Source organism: Herpailurus yagouaroundi, unplaced genomic scaffold (genome assembly GCF_014898765.1).
Source record: "Herpailurus yagouaroundi ecotype Mexico unplaced genomic scaffold, PumYag 160, whole genome shotgun sequence".
Classification (NCBI taxonomy): domain Eukaryota; kingdom Metazoa; phylum Chordata; class Mammalia; order Carnivora; family Felidae; genus Herpailurus; species Herpailurus yagouaroundi.
The window spans coordinates 27,024,887-27,043,916 of NW_024412401.1; the positions used below are offsets into that span (position 1 = coordinate 27,024,887).

General features: G+C 45.6%; 1 protein-coding gene and 1 long non-coding RNA gene across 2 annotated transcripts in view; one reads left to right on the plus strand and one right to left on the minus strand.

Annotated features, from left to right (window-relative positions):
• Window positions 1-1,849: 1,849 nt before the first annotated feature.
• Window positions 1,850-4,669, plus strand: LOC121034770 (uncharacterized). The gene is made up of 2 exons (XR_005792602.1): window positions 1,850-2,410; window positions 3,636-4,669. It is a non-coding gene; the product is annotated as an uncharacterized LOC121034770 (long non-coding RNA).
• GRIN3A (glutamate ionotropic receptor NMDA type subunit 3A) overlaps window positions 3,605-19,030 on the minus strand; it is a 167,449-nt gene continuing 152,023 nt past the window's right edge. The window contains exons 7-9 of the mRNA XM_040481856.1: window positions 14,053-14,217; window positions 12,410-12,486; window positions 3,605-7,735 (exon numbers count right to left, since the gene is read on the minus strand). Of these exons, the coding sequence (XP_040337790.1) occupies window positions 7,393-7,735; window positions 12,410-12,486; window positions 14,053-14,217 (585 nt within the window). The 3' untranslated portion in view covers window positions 3,605-7,392. The remainder of the gene's footprint in view (window positions 7,736-12,409; window positions 12,487-14,052; window positions 14,218-19,030) is intronic.

Here is a 19,030-nt window from a genome sequence, read left to right on the forward strand (position 1 = left end):
GATACCCATAAATTGTATACAAAATTTTTGAATTTTGAAACTTCACAAATCCCAAAGAAGTTCAGACTTACTGCTGTAGATCCATAAGGAAATTTTTAGACAATTTGTTTAATGCCTAAATAGAATGCCAATTTCAAAGATTATTGGAGAAGTACTGAAGTCTTTTTTCTTTTTTCAGGTCTTATGGGGGATGGTCTCTTTTTTTCTTGACTTTCCTTTGTTATCTTGGAAATTGTCTTGGTAATTTGGACCAAAGTCTGGGTTGATCTGCTTTAAGGCATGTGTCTTTATCTTACCCTCTAACTTCTGTAGGGATCTTTTTCAAAGGTGCTCAGCCATTTCTGCTAGTTGTGGCATTCATACATGAATTTCCATTGGGATTCCTTATTTATTTTCTTAATCTCAATCCAGATCCAAAGGCATATTTGTCCTTTGAGGGCCGTTCTGTGCACGTAGTACTCTATGCGTGTCACTTGAGTAATGAATGTGATTTGATACTGTGGCGATTCAGGGGGAGCTTCTGGACAATAGAGAAGTGGTCATCGGGCTTCTTTTAGACCTAACTGGGATGGTGATGCTCACTTCTTGAAGGAAGCTGTGTGCTGCTGTCATCAGTTTCATGGTCGTTTGCTGGTGTGGAATGCCTTTACGCTTTGGTTTTTAATTTTGTTGAGGACTGTCGATTGATAGACAAAGCCAAGTACCAGTGAGTCTGCAGAAAAATTTTGACTACTTGTTAACCATGAAACCTGCCTTGAGACAATAAGACAGCTACATTGAGAGGATGTAGACACTGGTGGGTGGTGTGCATGTTGGATTTGTTTACACAGTAGGAAACCCCTGGTGTAGAAGTAACCTCAACATTTCCTGGATCTGTAATTGTCCCACCACAAAGAAAAATTGAGCTTTACTTTCTGGAGGTTTCTGCCCAAGTTTGGTCTCTTCCTAATGGTAGATATCAAGGTCTTATTTGTAGCATACTTCACAGATACTAAAATAAGGACATGGAAAGAACAGTGTCTTAACGCAGTTCCCAGTCCCCATCAGAGGGCCTGGCACACAGCACTCCAGGAAGGTCCGCGTGGTAGGTTAATTCAGCTCCTTGCTTCTGCTAACAAGTCCTCTGAAGTCTGCTGAATTGGCCCAATGTGTAATTCAAACCCTACTCATGTTTTTTCACCGTCCAAGTGGAAACAATTTTTCCTCATATATTGAAGTTACTCTTCAAATTTGATTTTCCTAAAATATATTACTATATTTTAAATTTCCTTCTGTAGTGATAACAAAAGGAATTATTATGAATTCTAAAACTACTACCTCTGTTCAAGACAACCCATGATAGCTAGGGTGTCTTTTGTAGGTTTAGTCTTGTTTTGAGGGAAATTATAAAGTTGGAAGCAGTACATTTGCATTAATAAAATAATGCTATGCTCTGAGGATTCCAGGTTACTAAACTCTATGGGGTAGAATGATTGGAAAGATAGGATGTGGGAGCTGAAAGGAACTTTAAATAAACCATGTCCTTATTTTAAACAGGAGGAAACCAGTCCCAGGGCCACTCAGTTTAGTAGTAACAGCAGAATCAAAATGTGGCAATCAGACCTCTGTTTTCTTTTACCCTAAGTGGAGACCTGTACAAATAAGAGTGCATGTTACCAGGAAGATAATAAATTAAAATACTTTGAGTCTTCTTAGTCTCTTTGAAGACATACACGAACCTAGTATATTTCTTTTTTTTTTTTTTAAGTTTGAGAGAGCAAGAGTGCGCACAAGTGGGGAAAGAGCAGAGAGAGAGAGAGAGGGAGAGAGAATCCCATGCTCACAGCACAGAGTCCAGTGTGGGGCTTGATCCCATAAACCATGAGATCATGACCTGAACTGAAATCGAAGAGTCGGACGCTTAGCTGACAACCACCCAGGTGCCCCAAGGAAGACAAAGTTTTAAATACGCTAACATTAAAAAAGTCTTAGCTAGGTCTCTGCTGTGGACTGAATGTGTACCCCCAAAATTCATGTATTAAAACCCTAATCCTCAATGTGATGGTATCTGGATATGGGGTTTGGGGGAGGTAATTAGGTATTAGTGTTGAACTCTCATGCTGGGATTAGTGCCCTAACAAGAAGAGATGGGAGAGTGCTTGCTTCCTCTCTGCTTTACACACACACACACACACACACACACACACACACACACACACACACGGTAAGTGTTCTTGTCTCCATAGTACCTGATGTGATGTGCATTTATCAGAATATACGCCACATTGTTTTGCCAGTTTGTATCTCCCCACTGGACTGAGCTCTGTGGGGTCAGAATCTGCTGTTTATCTTTCTCTTTCCAGCAGCTAGCACGACATCTGGCTCAAAATACGCATCCAATGAATGACTGAATGATGCAAAACAACCTTGGGTAAGCTGGTGGTTGAATTAGATTGCCATAGATTTTTATTTGTATGATATTCAACTTGGTTATATTCCCAAAGAATGTGAAGAATGCATCCTGCTAGCAGGTTCATGATGGCAAGGTTGCCAGCCACGAAAAGTGCGGGGTGCGTCACAAACTGCAGAGTGCCTGAGACTGTGGGACTGCTGCCTGATTTTCAGCTGTATTTGTACCAGTTCTCAGTTGGGCCAGAAAGCCAGAGATGCCTAAAACAGCTGTTTCTGTGAGCCTCGGGGGCTACAGTGTTGAGTTCAGTGGTGCAGTTAGTGCATTGGCTTCCTTTTCTGTGGAACTGGGGACCAGGCTGAGGCAGGGGCTGGGGGAGCTGTGGCAGGCTGAAGGGGGGTTGGAGGAAGGAGAGGAGTTGTAAGGCAATGATCAGAATCCTGGCAATGGACAATGGCTGTTCTGGAATTGTACCACCTGTGTGTCAGTCTCATCCTGCCACTACTCTCACTAGCTGTGTGACCTTGGGCAACTTGCATAATGCCCTGAGTTGTAGTTTTGCCATCTGTAAAATGGAGTTTAAATTTTTTTATGTTTGAGACAGAAACAGAGCATGAGTGGGGGAGGGGCAGAGAGCCCGATGCAGGGCTTGAACCCATGAACCGTGAGATCATGACCTGAGCCGAAGTCGGGCGCTTAACCAACTGAGCCACCCAGGGGCCCCATGGAGTTTATCTACTTTAGACTAGGTCTAGAGAACCTGTGCCATGGGGTTCTAACGAAGATTAAATAAAATAAGTGCTCAGTAAATGTTAGCTATGACAGTATTGTCTGTTCATAGGTAGGGAAAAGGGCAGATTATGAGAAGGTCTTCGAGCTTAGAGAGCATGCCCATCTTCTTCACTGCTGTGTCTCTAGCACTTGGCTGTTTAACAAGCAGAAGGCTGTTGAATTACCACATGAGGGTGGTCCGGGCAGAATTTTTTAGAGATCTCTCAATGTTGTGGATTTTCCTAGAATGTCTTTCAGACGAAGTCACTTCGATTCTACTTTGTGATGCCTGGGCTCTGAGTTTTCTCAGTATGTTTTGGGACCATGTTATCTCAACTAAGTAAATGTATAAATCACAGCATGATTGGGTCTCCTATGAGGAAGGGGCTGGTACCATGCCCGTATTTGAATCCCCAAAGATAATGCCAGCAGTACATTGGAAAATGAAGTTTCTATCTGAACATTTATTCCACAGTCATAGAAACTGAAGATGGAAAAGACCTGAGGACATCTAGTCCATCCACATGATTGTACAAGAAAAGTGGCTGGAGCAAAACAGCCTGTTCACTTCATGCTCACGAGACAGCATTTCAATTCTTCCTGGAGCGGAGCGATTGCGCACACACAGTACAATGAAGACACAATGCAAACACTCTTTACAAACCTTAAGAAAATACTTCTAAATACGTTATTTTCATAAAACGATTGGGGACTAAACTGAAAAAGTGAAGGAGTCCTGGATTAGATGGGTGGTGTTGGTGAAGAAAGGAACAACTCAACAGAGCAGGTCGTGAAGCGGTTCTTACCGTGACTACTGGATTTTCTGGTTTGCCTATCAAAAATGAGTTGGGAGGAAGAGAGGCTCTAAAGTACTTTCTTTCCCCTTCATTCTTTATTCACACCTAGGACGTGCATATTAGCTCCAAGACTTTGTCGGACCCAGCACCAACACTGGAAGCCCCCAGCCTGGAAGATACACCTCAGTTTTACTTGGTGGCTGCTCTGGTTGGCACAGAAGCGGAAGCTCCCAGCTAGGGCTTGTGCAACAGCAGGATCCATGAATAATGGAGAGTCCCCTCCAGGCATGTTGAAGAGCTCAACTGGTTGTATCCCTGTGGCTGCCTCACTTGTCTTCCCATTCTTCCAACTCCTCTTTAATGGCTGGAAGGATCCCCTTGCCTCTCCACCTCGAGGCATCCACACTCTGGGGCCCTTATTGACAGGAACCAAAGTGTAGCCCTATCAGTTCCTGATCACCCCAGTTCCTGATCACTCCTGATCACCCCGTCGTACTTGACTGTGTGCTTCCTGTGCCAGAGGAATTTCCCCTTGGGACATGGGATGGGGTGTGTAACACAATCAGGCTGTCACGTTCCAGGTTTCACCACACCAGAGCTTGGATTGGAAAAGAACGGGCCTTCCTGATCTCATGAAACAGAAGCCCAGAAGAGGAGGCAAGGTAGCATCCCTGATCTTTTTTCCTTATTAAAATACCACCCTCCACCTGAAGATTTTGATCTTTGTGGTTTTTGAGCCTAAGGGGAGCTGAAAGAACAGAGGTGGAGAACAGAAAGGAGGGTTTTCAAAGGACCCTCCATTTCATGAACTCTATAAAACACAACACACTGTTTCACACATTGCAAAACACTGTTCAATTACTACCGATAAAAACAATCATTACTACTTAAGACAGCTTCATCTCACCACAAGCAATTACGCTGTTTCTTTTTATCCAGAAAATGGAAGCATTTTAAGCAATGCTGACAGCAGTAAGCCTGCTTTCAGCCCCTGCTGCTGCTCGCCGCATCCTGGCCACCATTTTGGCCAAGAAGTTCCTCAGAAGATATTCGAGAAGCTGTGCACTGGCCATCTACTTTGTGGATAGGCAGGGTCGTCTGGCATGTTACCACTGCTCAGAACGCCCCAGGAGAGAAGCTTAAGGTAAACCCGTTATACAAAAATCCAAACTTACAAAACAGATACGTTAGGGGATAATTGCATTACAAAAGGATTTTTTACAAAAGAATTCACCTCTGGGTTCCTTTAAATAGCCAGCTTCTCAAGTACAGTCAGAATATGAGCTGAGTTATAAAAATGTCTATGTACATTAGGAGCATGGCTGTTACGTGAGTTGAGGTACACCCGTACATCAGCCTTCCAGGCCGCGCAGAGGTTTGGGGAGCGCAGAGCATGATGGCAAGAGTCTACAGCATCATCAGCTGTTGCAGATGGGTAGGGGTGGCTACCAGGCATAATTTTCCAAAGACCGTTGCAAACCTATTTCTGGGCCTGGGGCGAGAACATGGGAGGATAGGGCATTTCAAGGCAGAATTGTCCTTTCTGTTTCCAGGGCTCCCCGTTCTGTTTCATCTGTGAGGCTGAAGTCCAATTAGACCCTTCCCACCTCTCTCATCAGTATCTCTGTGCCTACATTCACCCCAGGGCTTTCTCGGACAATTAACTAAAGTGTTATCTAATTACAGCTTAAGGAATTATCTTTCCCTGGGGACTGGGTAGTGCTTGGCAGAAACACAGGAGAAATTTTGTGATTGAGGAGCCTTTCCAATGATGTGCAGCTGTTAGAGCACAGTGCTTTGGGACAGTGCTGTGAATTCATTGTGGGCGTTCCATTTGATATGAGGGCGGAGCAAAATAACTGGTAAGTAAAGAAGTCTAGTCCTGAATGGTGCCCTGGGGTGGAAGTGGCTGTATGGAAGGTCAGTCAGCAGCTGTGTGCTGCAACGTAAACTCAAAAAGGCTCTTACTTCTCCCCAGGCCTGGAGCAGCCATACTTCTTGAAGTGTTTCTTGAAAAGTAATTGTTGGATCACACCTGTCAATCACCTAGGAGAGTTTGTTAAGAAGTAGGTTTCTGAGCTCCCCTCCAGACTCCCCAGCTCACCCCATCTGCTGGGGAAGGCCCTGGCAATCACGTTCTAATGGGTTCCTAGATGCTTCCTACCTACGCTAGCCCTGGGAACTGATGTTCCATAGTTGGCCAGGACTTTCCCTTCCTGCACGCATGTCCACCAGGACAAGGCAACCAGGACAAGGATGCCGGCACAGAGGGGAAGCCAGGGTACTGGTATCACTTTCTCAGGGCATTGGGTGGGGCCTGGGGGAGGTCACAGCCCCTCAGGCATGAGTGGGTACGGGGCTGGGAGATGGACTTGGTAGTGACCAATATAGCTCTGGACAACACAGGGGACAGTCCCAAATGTTAAAGCTTGGTGTTTGCAGGGGAGGTTTGATTTTGGGATTCCTAGAGCTGAGGCAAGTGCTGATTTGAAAATGGCCTGGAATGTGGTTTGCAGAGCATTTTCACTTCACCCACAGTGCCAGCTCACATGTCCCGTACAGGCAATAAGCAGGGATATTCCAGTATCATCCCAAGGCCACATCCGTGCTTTGCTTTTCTTTATAAAAGGCACACTCTAGTGGAGATGCTTAGATTGGAAGTACAGTCCTATTCATTCCTTAGCCAAAGAGCTTTACTGGCCTGGAGCTTTTGTTCTTCAGCATGGTGTACATTTTTAAGGTACTCACCTCTTCTGTCTGTCCTGTTCCCACTCACTCACCCCATCCCTCTCCCCTTTCATAGTCCTACTAACTGTGGGTCAGGATGGTGTCGGAGATCCAGGATCCTCTCAAAAACATGGCTGTTGCTGATCCAGCCAGTCCTTGGTCTGCTGTGATGCTAATGAGTTCACTTAATGTTTTACATACCTGCCTCACTGCCCTAAGTTTCTCTGGCCCTTATCTGGCTCTACATTCAGAATGCAGGAACAAATGTAGATGGGAGACTTGTATCAAAAGCTCCAACCCTGGATAATCCTGTTCTAAACTAAGATTAAAACCAGGTATGAGGAACAGTTTTATCTCCTGTTGGTGTTAGGGCAGAGAAAGGGCTAAAATGCGAACTATGTGTGTGGCACCTGATGAAAAGATTTTCAGGAGCTGGGGTTGCCCGGTCATTTACAGACCCTTTACCACGCAGTTTACTCCTAATTTACGATCCCTGCTCTTGAAATAACCCTACCCTGGAGAGCTAGAGAGTCAGCTTCTGAAGAGCTGTGGTTTCGTTTTAGGCTATGGGATGAGCAGACTTGACCTCTAAGAAGACTCAGACCTCACCTTCCCCACACTTGTGTCCGTAGTTACAAAAGAGCATTACAAAGTGTCTCAAGGGCTCAGAGGAATGCCAGGAACTGAGACCGGGAGCAGCATGGTCACCTAGGACTCACAAGTCCGGTTTGTCCTTTGATACTCTTCCAGCTCCGTTTTCCTGCTCACAGCCAGTTGCAGCTCCTGCCGTATCACCTGAATCTGCTTCTCGAGCTCCGAGAGTTCCTGCATCACTGAGTTCCGAGCTCCATTTAGGGAGTCCGCCTTTCCATTGGTGGTCAGTGAGGCAGGGAGCTCTCTTCTTCTGGGAGGGAGTGGGATGTCCTGATGGGCCTGGATACCCAGCTGGTTTTGTCCTCCTTCGTCACTAAAGATGTATTTCCGTCGGTTGTCATGACTCAGACTGGAAGTATTCCACACACTGGAAGGCTGACGGGGTCCCACATTGGACCTAGGAAACAAAGACACATCAGATTTACCTTCCATTCTGCAGCTCTTAGAGTGCTGTCCCCCGACTGCTCGCCATTTCAAACTGCAGCCATGGAGCTGGTTATGCATTCAGAGGTGAAGCCACAAAGCCAGGGACAGATTCCTGCTGGAGTGGCACAGGGACAAAAAGTCAATACAGTTCTCTTTCAACTGCAGTTCAAGGTCTTACCCAATCGGAATGGGTGTGTCATCTGGAGGGCTGATGGACCAGGGTGTGGCATATTTTATGAAGTACCTTGGATGTCTTTCCATTCCCTTCCTGCTGGTGAGGCTCAGAGAGCAGCAGTGCCTTGAAACATTCTTTGGCCATAAAGATGGTACTTTAGGAAAAGGGAGAATCTGTTGGACTCGAAGCAGCAATACTATAAAACGGTTCATCCTTAGTCCCACAGGACGACTCTGATGTTTACTACTTGAGTGTGAGGGGAATAAAAACATACAAGCTGCAGGTTTCAGCAAAAAGTTTTCCATTATAGGGATGACTTTACATGGGCTGAGAATGACAGTTCGTGTCTGAAGCTTAAAAAGAAACCCCAAGAAATCCTCAAATTCTTGCCGGAATAAAGAAAGTCAATAGAAATAGATTCACAATCCTCCTTTAGGCTTCCATCAAAGCAACTACCCCATCTGGGAGAGATGGCTGTACACAGGAAGAGTTACTGTCGGACAGGCACAAGAGGAGGGGGAGGTGGTGCCTGAAATCCACTGACAGATGCAATGAGAAGAGTTTCTTGCTTCAAGAACAGACTGGAGCCCTAAGCAGGATAGCTTCTGATTTCTTCTAGCCGGGGAGGAGGACGGCGGCGGGGAAGAGGAGGGTTATGACCACTTTTGCAATCTACCACAGGGCAAACCTAAGTAGAAACACTCTATTATAAGGTCCTTGTGTTTTTGTTCCCATCCATGTAACTGAATCGAGACTTTATTTCTGGATTCTTACTTTCCAGAAGGGGAGGACCTCCAGAGGCAGGGGAACAGGGAGGGGTAATAAAGTCTTGGTTCAGTTACATGGATGAGAACAGAAACACAAGGGCTTAATAGGATGATTCTGCTTCATCTTGCCCTGTGGTAGACTGCAAAAATGGTCACAATCCTTTGTTCCTCCTTTCCCTCCATGTCCCTCTCTGATGTGACTTTGCAGCTCATCTTTATCAAGGGGGATTCAAGGGCATGGGGGCAGTCTGGCTTTCCCTCCCCCTTGAATGTAGTCTAGTTTCATGACTTGTTTTGGCAACAGAGAATAGCAGAAATGGCACGTGGCAGTTCCAAGCCTGAACTTTTTAAGAAGCCTCGTGCACCTTCACTGAGGGTCCCTCTCAGACCCTGCTGCTACAGTGGGAACAAGTCCAGACTAGTCTGCTGCTCTAACAGATCACGTGCAGAGAGTCCCCAGTCTTCTCAGTTGACCCAGCCGAGGCCATAGACCAGCCAGCTTAGCTGCTTTTCCCCTCCCCACAAGCTGGCTGCAGACATAAGAGCAAATGTAGCCAAGCTCAGCCAAGTCTGGCCCAGATCAGGAAACTGCACAGCTGACCCACAGATTACTAAGCAACTTGCTGTTGTTGTAAAAAAGTTATTAGATAATTTTCTTACACAGCAAAAACTAAGAGATACATGCCCCAAGCCATTAAAATACATTCCAAACTACCCTGTGGTTCCTTTACATTTCTCATCATCTAAGTCTCCTATCAATGAGCAGGTGGCACCAGAGCTTAGCTTTCATGGGTCCTGGGCTGTGAAACAGCTCCACTGGCTTTACACCTAGATCAGACGTGCAGTTACAATTTTACTTCCAGCCCTACGGTTCCCTTGAATTTTTCCTTCAAATCTTTTCCAATTGAATTTGAGAAATTTCAAGACCGTCTCAATGGTTTACAGTTTTTGTGTATCTGGGGGTGAGGAGAAAGGGGAAATGGGGGTGTATTGGAGACCCAGTGGGGTGAAGTATAAACCAAAACTTACATGAAATCCCAGGTTCAATAAACCAAAGACTAGGCATAGTCTCTTGCAATATCTACTTTTTTTCTCTGCTTTGAATAGAAAAGGAACAACATCTACTTTAAGCCTTTCCTCAAATCCCCATGTTAGTAATTCGTTCACCTATCTTTCTTTTTTAACTCAAAGAAATCTTTATTCTCCAGCAGGTACACACACAATCCACCATCCCCGGTCCTCGGGGCCACACTCATCTGCATTCACCCACTAATTTATTGTTTTATTCAATAAGTATGGGGCACACTGGAGGGACGCCAAGGTGTAGCAGACACAGGCATTTGCATAGATATTCTTCCAAGAAAAGAGGGAAAAAGTGTTCAACCCAACAGACCTAACTCTGGGACCACAGAATGATTCCTAAGGAAAACCTAGGAGAAGGGTGTCTGCAAATTCTCCTGGTATGTCTGGGCAACCACAGAAACCAGGTAAGTGGAGACAGCCCATGTGGTTTTCTCCAGAGCTTTGTACAGGTATCTGGGAGTATATATAATACGGAAGAATAAGCAAAAGCTGGCTTCCATGACAAAGGCTGGTTGCCAGCATTTACAAGTGCCCTGGTAATCGACATGTGGCTCTGGGCTCCCTATGAATACAAGATGACAGATACTGGTGTCTAATTGGAAGCCTCTACAGGGTGTAGGTTAGGTTTTGTACGGAACCTTCCTCCGCCTTAGAGTGTAATGTGACCTGTGGGTGAACTGCATTTGACACTAAAAATGAGCAAAACGAGCTTCCACAGACCAATTATGTAACACTGAAGTTCAGTACTCCATGAGACTATTCCGAGGAGACGTGACAGCTGGGGGGACCTCAAACACTCACGGCATCTGAAAGGTTACGTACAGCCGGGTGTCGGGCTGTAGGGAGGCGGCACAGCGGGCGTGGGCCCAGGATAGGCCATGAGGGCATGTTTTGTCTTAGCTCCTCCAAATAAGGGGCTCCAAAAGGGAATCTGCCAAGAAAAATGGATCCATTGAGTGGAAGACACATTTGGTTCTCAACTGAGGTGAGAGAGAGGTGACTAGGGATCACATCACGGTTGGAAATGGGATCACTGGGCTTCCTGTTTCTATTGTGGCTGGTAAACAAATGCTTTGTCATGAGATAAGGTCTTTGTTGCTATGTCTTCTTGTGTCCCTCTGGTTAAAAAATTTGTGTTAATAATTACAGAAAAAAAAGCCTATGGAACATGACATAGAACAGCTGTGACCTGATTAGTCTACAGCTTGTCGCTGACAGGGCTGCAATATGATCCAGGAATACCACAGACTGAGAGGGTGGGAGGTGCTCACTGACTGGAAAGAGGGGCTCCGAGAGATAACGGAAAGGATTCTGACAAGCTAGATGCAACCTGGAGACAAGGGGATGGCAGCAGTCCCAGAGGAGGTACAAACGATGAAAAAAAATCATGCTTTTTCACCCCTTTTTCCTTCTCTGCTATTATGAGAAGCGTGAGTGGCAGGTTTCAAAATTACCCAGAAAGCTGAACTTTGAGCTGAAGCTCTGCCCCAGAGCTGCCTGGAGGGGGTGCCCTGAACTGAGGCCTCTGGGCCTGAGAAAGAAGGAGGTGGGCCGCCCCAGGCAGCAAGCAGCAGAGGCCAGCCAGGAGCTGGGCCAAATGTTACCGGCATCTTCAGCCACAACAGCCATTCCCAGGCTGGATGTGGGGAAGGTGTGAAGCTTCGGTTTTCAGATGTCAGCTATGCATTTAATGCTTTTTACTTCCTATTAACGAGACGCTTTTTCTAGGGAGTTTGTAGGAAGAGTGCCAGGAAATGGATTAAGCAGAACACGTCTGTTGCATATTTCAAATATTCCTAGGAGTGCTGGAAAGGAGTAGGGAGCAGAAACATGCCAGAAAGGCAATACTGTGTGAAACGAATTGCCTGCAGTACTCATGAATTAAGTCTTATGTGGACTCTGTGCATGATAACAAGAGCTAAAATGGCTTTGTTTTCAGGGCTTTACATGTATTATCTCATTTAATCCTGACAGCATCTCTAGGAAGTAGGTACTGCTTTTATCACAATCACAAATGAGGACACTGAGGCACAAAGAGGTTAAATAAGTAACTTGCTCAAGGCCACATGTATAGCAAGTGTCTGTGACAGGATTTGGATCCAGATGCTTGACTTTAGAGACCACATCCTCATTGCTAACCATGACATATATTGCCTATACTGCATTTCAGTGTCCATGTACGTACAGATATATTTTTTATTCTCTATTTCTGTTTGAAATCACATATACTTTTACTGAGGGTGCTATCATTAACTTGGTCCTGATTTGATCTGAATTATATTTATACATTATTTCCCCTTGGAGCAGGGAGTCTCAGTTACACCTCTCCACTTTTATTATCTTTTAGAAATTTTTTTAAATGTTTGAGAGAGACAGAGAGAGAGAGCAAGCGCACAAGTGGGAGAGGGGCAGAGAGACAGGGAGGGAGATACAGAGTACGAAGCAGACTCCAAGCTCCTCACTGTCAGCACAGAGCCTGACATGGGGCTCAAGCTCACGAACCATGAGATCATGACTTGAGCCAAAGTCGGACGCTTCACCTACTGAGCCACCCAGACACCCCAACATCTCTCCACTTTTATTTTAACCAACATAAAGACACCTGGCGCTGGTCTCTTACCTTTTTTCCACACGTTTAGTCTTGAAACGCTGCTGCTTTTCCTCTACAAATGATGTGTTGAGTGCTCTATGTAATCTCTGGCAGAAAGAACAGATTCACGCATTAGAAACACACAGTCTGGGACAAAGTACCTCCTGAGATTCAACAGTGTATCTCGTTGTTACTAATATTTTAGCCTCTTTAAACACATTTCCAGGGATGCCCCAAAACAGATCAACAACCTTCAGCCCTAAATCTCAAAAGAACCAAATTCTAAGTTGTTATTCTACCTGGAGGGAAAAAAGTAATTTGATAGGTAGCTTAGAAACACTCTGGGTTGGGGGCACCAGGGTGGCTCAGTCGGTTGAGTATCCGACTTCAGCTCAGGTCCTGATCTCGCAGTTTGTGAGTTTGAGCCCCGCATCGGGCCCTGTGCTACCAGCTCAGAGCCTGGCGCCTGCTTCGGATTCTGTGTCTCCCTCTCTCTCTGCCCCTCCCCTGCTCATTCTCTCTCTCTCTCTCTCAAAAATAATAATAAAGATTTAAAAAAACTAAAAAAAAAAAAACGCTCTGGGTTGTAAAAAGGTATGTGACAGAAAGAAGAGCTGTCACAACGTGTGTGGCAAAAGGCCTTGTGGAATTGCTAAAGGTGAGTCAGAAACTTAAGTCTGAACTTCTTGCCAGCCAAAAAAAAGCAGGCAAGCATTCAGAATGAATGAAGCCAGTCACGTTAGCACACAATGAAGGTAACCTGTCTGTGGAGTTCTCCTGAGGAGACCAAATACTTTCCAGGATGAAGCAGGAAGAACAGGGTTCCAAGTGAGGAAACCAATGACAGTGACTTATCAAAAAAAAAGGGGGGAGGGGAGGGGATGGTGTTAACACAACGGAGAGGTTGGCATCTGGGCAGCCTGACAGCCCAATGAGGCCCAGGAGGCTGGAGGGAGCCCCGAGGGAGCCCTCGGCAGGAGATCAAGATGGCACCGTGGGCCTCTGCCTCACCGGGGTCAGCGGATGCTGCTGCCAGACCCCTCCCCTTCTGATTCTCAGTACCCTTTGGATTCTTCTACTTTGGCCCTCCGTGCCAGCTGCCTTCAGGGGGCACTGTGCAAGGGAATGTGCCTGAAGGGCTGGTTGGCCTGGCGGTTTCAGTCCTCCCGTGAATGAGTGTGCTGGTGTCTGCCTTACACACAGGCCTTCGATCCTGTGTGGCTCTGCCTTGGCACCAGTGGACTTGGCCCTTTGGGACCATTGAAAATGGGGGCAGAATAGAGCTCAGTGGGTTCATCTAAAGGGAAACAGGGACTCGAAGCTCATTTAATGAGTTTCAATTTTAGCTAGAATGGAGTCTGTAGGAAATAAATCTTTCACACCATCTCTTCAGATTGTCGCTATTAAGTGAAATCAGGTTAAAAACAATTCTGTTGCTTCCAATGTGAGCAACAGTGGAAGTTTATAGGAAAGGACAGGTTGTTGTGGGATAGGCTGATTCAAGGGGAAAGTGAATTAATGGGATAGAAGAACTCCATCTTCTACACTGTCTAGACCACCCTAGGTCTCTTGGGAACTTGTCACCTGTCGTTCTGACTTGGGGCTCTGGACTCTCCCACCACTGGGAATTCTCACAGTTAAGAATACTGGAGCAGGACACCTGCAGCACTCACCTGGCTGGTGTGGAGCCAGTACTGCAGCCTAGATTTGTTCTTGATTCGTGGAAGCAGCAGCCTGTACACTATGTGCTCACCAATGGTGGTCAAGATGGACAGACCAAATCCGACGCACAGCAGCACGAAGAGTCCAGAGAAGTGTTTGATGCCCATTTGCAAAGTCTGTGGCAGAACAGGAAAGGAAAGGCCATGAGTGTGATTCTCCTCCTGGCCCCAGGCTTGTTTAAAAAAAATTTTTTTTTAATCTTTATTTATGTATGAGACGGAGGACAGACCGTGAGCAGGGGAGGGGCAGAGAGAGAGGGACAGCTGTCAGCACAGAGCCCGATGCGGGGCTCGAACTCACGAACTATGAGATCATGACCTGAGCTGAAGTCGGACGCTCGACTGACTGAGCCACCAGGCACCCCTAGGGTTGTTTTTAGATGCAGATACTTTTTCCTTGGACCCAAGCAGAGTAGGAGAGCATCCCTCCCTGCGAGCTCGGCAGCCTTCACCATACTACACGTTGTGAGAGGAACCCAGCCAGGACCAAGGGCTCCTGAGCAGCACACTTTCCAGGGAGCTGCACACACATAGTTCTATTTTATGAATGGTTCCTGCGTCTGGAAGGCCCCACAATCACTACAGAGAGACTGAGAGAGCAGGAGAGACCAAGAATTGAGACAAATTTAACAAACTAAAGCACTGAACAGTTATCAAGGAAAGAACCTTTCTCAGGGACACAGAATGAGAAGGTTTAAGGGGAAGAGATGATGAATTCGATAATTTTGACATTTAGATCTGGCAGGAACATAGAGATCATCTAGTTCAATGTCCTCATTTTTTATTTTTTTAATTTATTGTTTTTAATGTTTATTTTTGAGAGAGAGAGAGAGAGCGAGCGAGCGCGCACACAGGGGAAGGGCAGAGAGAGGGAGACACAGAATCCCAAGCAGGCTCCAGGCTGAGTTGTCAGCACAGAGCCGATGCGGGGCTTGAACTCACAAGCTGTGAGATCATGACCTGAGCCAAAGTCGGTCACTTAAACGACTGAGCCACCCAGGCGCCCCTCAATGTCCTCATTTTACACATGAGGGACCTGGGACCAGGGAAGTGAAGTAAAATCAGGCAGGTCACAAAATTAGACAGCCACAGAGGAGAAAAAGGAAGGGCCTAATATTTACCGATTGCTTACTTTTTTGCACTGAGATAGGCATTGAAACCACAATTCACAGTTGAAGAGACTTAAGTCCTTTCAGGTTTTAAGTGGCAGAGCTATTCTATAATTCCATGTTTGTTTAGCTGCGAAGACTGGGTTCTTTCTGCTGTACAACCCAAACAGCAGCAGTTACATAACAATAGTTACAACGACTATATGGGGCAGGCACTTTGCTAAGTGATTTACATATGAGATCTAACAGAATCCTCACAAATTCTCTATGAAATGGGTATTACTCCGTCACAGACATCAATGATGACAGTCAATCCTGCAGAAAGAAAGACTGACACACCGAGTGCCTACTACGTGTCAGGCACTCTTGAAGTACCCTGGGATGAAGACAGGAGGGTTCTGTCCCTGTTTGTTTTTTATTTTTTTTAACGTTTATTTATTTTTGAGACAGAGGGAGACAGAGCATGAACGGGGGAGGGTCAGAGAGAAAGGGAGACACAGAATCTGAAACAGGCTCCAGGCTCTGAGCTGTCAGCACAGAGCCCGACGCAGGGCTCGAACTCACGGACCCTGAGATCATGACCTGAGCCAAAGTCGGACGCTTAACCGACTGAGCCACCCAGGCGCCCCACGTCCCTGTCTTTAATCAGCTTGAGTCTAGGGAGGAAGCAAACATTTATACCCCATGATACGTATGCTGATCCAGGTCTCCTCAGTTTTGTAGAGGAGGTGGCTTGTGAGATAAGATTTAAAGTAACAGAGGTAGGGGGCGCCTGGGTGGCTCAGTCGGTTGAGCGTCCGACTTCGGCTCAGGTCACGATCTCGCGGTCCGTGAGTTCGAGCCCTGCGTCAGGCTCTGGCCTGATGGCTCAGAGCCTGGAGCCTGCTTCCGATTCTGTGTCTCCCTCTCTCTCTGCCCCTCCCCCGTTCATGCTCTGTCTCTCTCTGTCCCAAAAATAAATAAATGTTGAAAAAAAAAATTAAAGTAAGAGAGGTAGAATGTGGAGGCTTGGTGGGAAAGTAAGCACTCCGAAGGCGGAAGAAACAGAGGGAAAGAAGTGACCTCTGGTGCAGTGGTGGAAGAGGTTGTGAAACAGACCAATATGGCTGAGGGGGAGAGTGCAGCAGGCGTGCGTTGTGAGGGAGAAACAGGGCCCACTTAGCATGTCAGTGCTAAGGAGCCTGGTGTCATCCCTCTGCTGAGGGCTTTTGATCACCATCATTGTCATCATCAATAATTATTTAGCAGTTAATTGTGGAAGGTGTAGCTCTGAACACTTTATCACTGTAACAGCTTGCTTACTATTCATAACAACCTATGAGGTAGGTACTTAGGAACAAAATAGCTTAGCAACTTGTCCAAGGTCACATAACTAGCAAAGGTTAGAGCTGGGGTTCAAACCCAGGCAGTCTGGCTCCAGAGCCTATACTCTTAACCACCTCACTTGACTGATGTCAGTGTCCTCCCATTTTTTTTTTTTTTTTTTTTGAGAGAGAGCATGTGAGTTGGGGAGGGGCAGAGGAAGAGGGAGACAGAGAATCCTAAGTAGGCTCCATGCCCAGCATGGAGCCCAATGCAGGGCTTGCTCCCATGACAATGAGATCATGACCTGAGCCCAAATCAAGAGTCAGATGCTTAACCGACTGAGCAACCCAGGCACCCCTTTTTTTCCCTCCCATTCTCTTCAGGGGTTTTCCTTTCTTTCATTCTCTCCATTTCTACCTCCAATCCTGAAGAAATAGCTAGCCAAATGTGATTCAGGCATGGGTCTGCCTCCTGGGTATACCAGGAAGTCCATCTGAGGGCAGCAGAGGTAGAGCTTGGGGATTTCAGACTCCAGTGGAGTCTCTTTTCTTCCATGACAGCACCTGCAGCAATGGCTCTGTATCAATGACAGCTTCTGGGATCCCTGGAGAAGTAATGGCTCTAGGTGAGCCGGGGCACGGAGCATGCCCCACATATAGGAGCTTGAGCACAAGGCAGGACTAGGGAGACCACCTGAGATTGAGGCAGATGCCCAGCCCTAGGGAATAAAAGAATGCTGGTCTAGGAAAGGCAAGAGGTGTATCAGATCCCGAGAGCTACACAGGCCCCATGGATTCTCCTGGGACATCTCTGTACCAGTGGTGACCACCCATATAACGCTGACCCCCAGAAAGTAGATTATGAATGTGTCTGAAAATAGTCCTTGGGCTGGACCTGTCGTAATGTGTATGGTATGGCTATTATATATGGATTCAATGAGTTGTTACTACTACGGTAGAAGAATAAAATGGCGGAATTCATTTCCAACTTTAACACTAACATCGTCAAACATTCAGCAAAACACTTAACATACTGGCACGGCTTTCTTATAAGTTGCTGCCAAGATGAGGGCGACAAATGTAACTTATGGCGAAACATCACATCTTGCCTTTGCACGCGTGACTTCCCCCTCTTGTGCATGACAAGAACTGGTCTCATTTTCCTCTTATTGCCTCAATAACAAATAGACTATATTCAGTTTATTTTACACATTTTTCTTTTAATTTCTGTTGTTTACCCCCACATACATTTAATAGACTAACAGATAGTTACCATCTATTGGGCGTCTAATGTGTGTGCCGGACATCATACGTGCATATTATGATCTTATGATAACCCTATTAGTATTATTATCCCCATTTCACATTCAAGGAAACTGAGTCTCATAGAGATTAACTACCTTACTCACGATCTTACAAGCTAATAAATGAAGGAGCCTGGCTATGGATCCAGGACTGTTTGATGCTAAAGCCTGTGCTGCTTTTCAAGTGAACACCATTTACAGGTATCCCTTGTGATCTGAACTCTTAATATTTATTCCCTAGAACTTGCAGATAATTTTAATTCGAAATCCACCATCTGAATTGAAAATCCACTATAATCTTCCTGTGAGCATCACTGAATGTGTTTAAACTGGGTCTGAGTCTGAGTGATAAGATGTCTCGCGGCAGTTGTGATATTCAGCTGTTCTTCTCCCAGGATCATGTTGAATGAATGTGCTGTGCATTAGCTATGTGCATCTGCTCCACATATCACGCGAAAAATTTCTTTCTAATAAAGTGGAACTTGCTCAACTTCACATTTAACATTGGCCAGAGGAAGAAGAAGAGAAGCAGTGGATATTCAACGTCAAATCTTGACAATAAATTTAAGCAATGCAGACAAAATGATGGCAGTTGCAAGTGACGGGAGTATGGACATCATTCAGAAGTGCAGTCAGGGCCCAGGGGTGTGTTGTCAACAGCCGCATAAGTGACGGCAAGGCAATGCCAACAGACATGAGGTTCGTGTTTTCCTCATCCCATTGCTTCTTCTGAAGCTTCATTTGATAGCTTGCAGCCACACACATCTGGGGGCTCCAGTGCCAAAGAGAGAAGGCTGTCCTAGGATTTAGCCATGGGCAAATCTCACGCATTCATGGCTTCACCTACTCCTTCACATGCTCGTTCTAGGCCATCTGATGTCACTGAGCTACCTCTTTAATCAATAAGTAACCACTCAAAAATTTGCCTTGCTTGCTTATTTTATTTTACTAAATATTATTTGTATTTGTTATGCTTTTTTAACATTTTATTTTAGTATTTACGTTAGTATAAATTCATTGCATTGTGGAGGGAAAACATACTCCGCATACCGCACCCGTGAATATCCACTAAGTATGCTTTCGAGAAGCAGTATTTTAAATGCTTTATTTTATGCAGAAATCGTTGATGGATTGTCATTTATAACAATCCATGCATCATGTCTAAGCTATTAAACATTTACACGTGTCTAAGACCGCTTTAGACAATTTACAT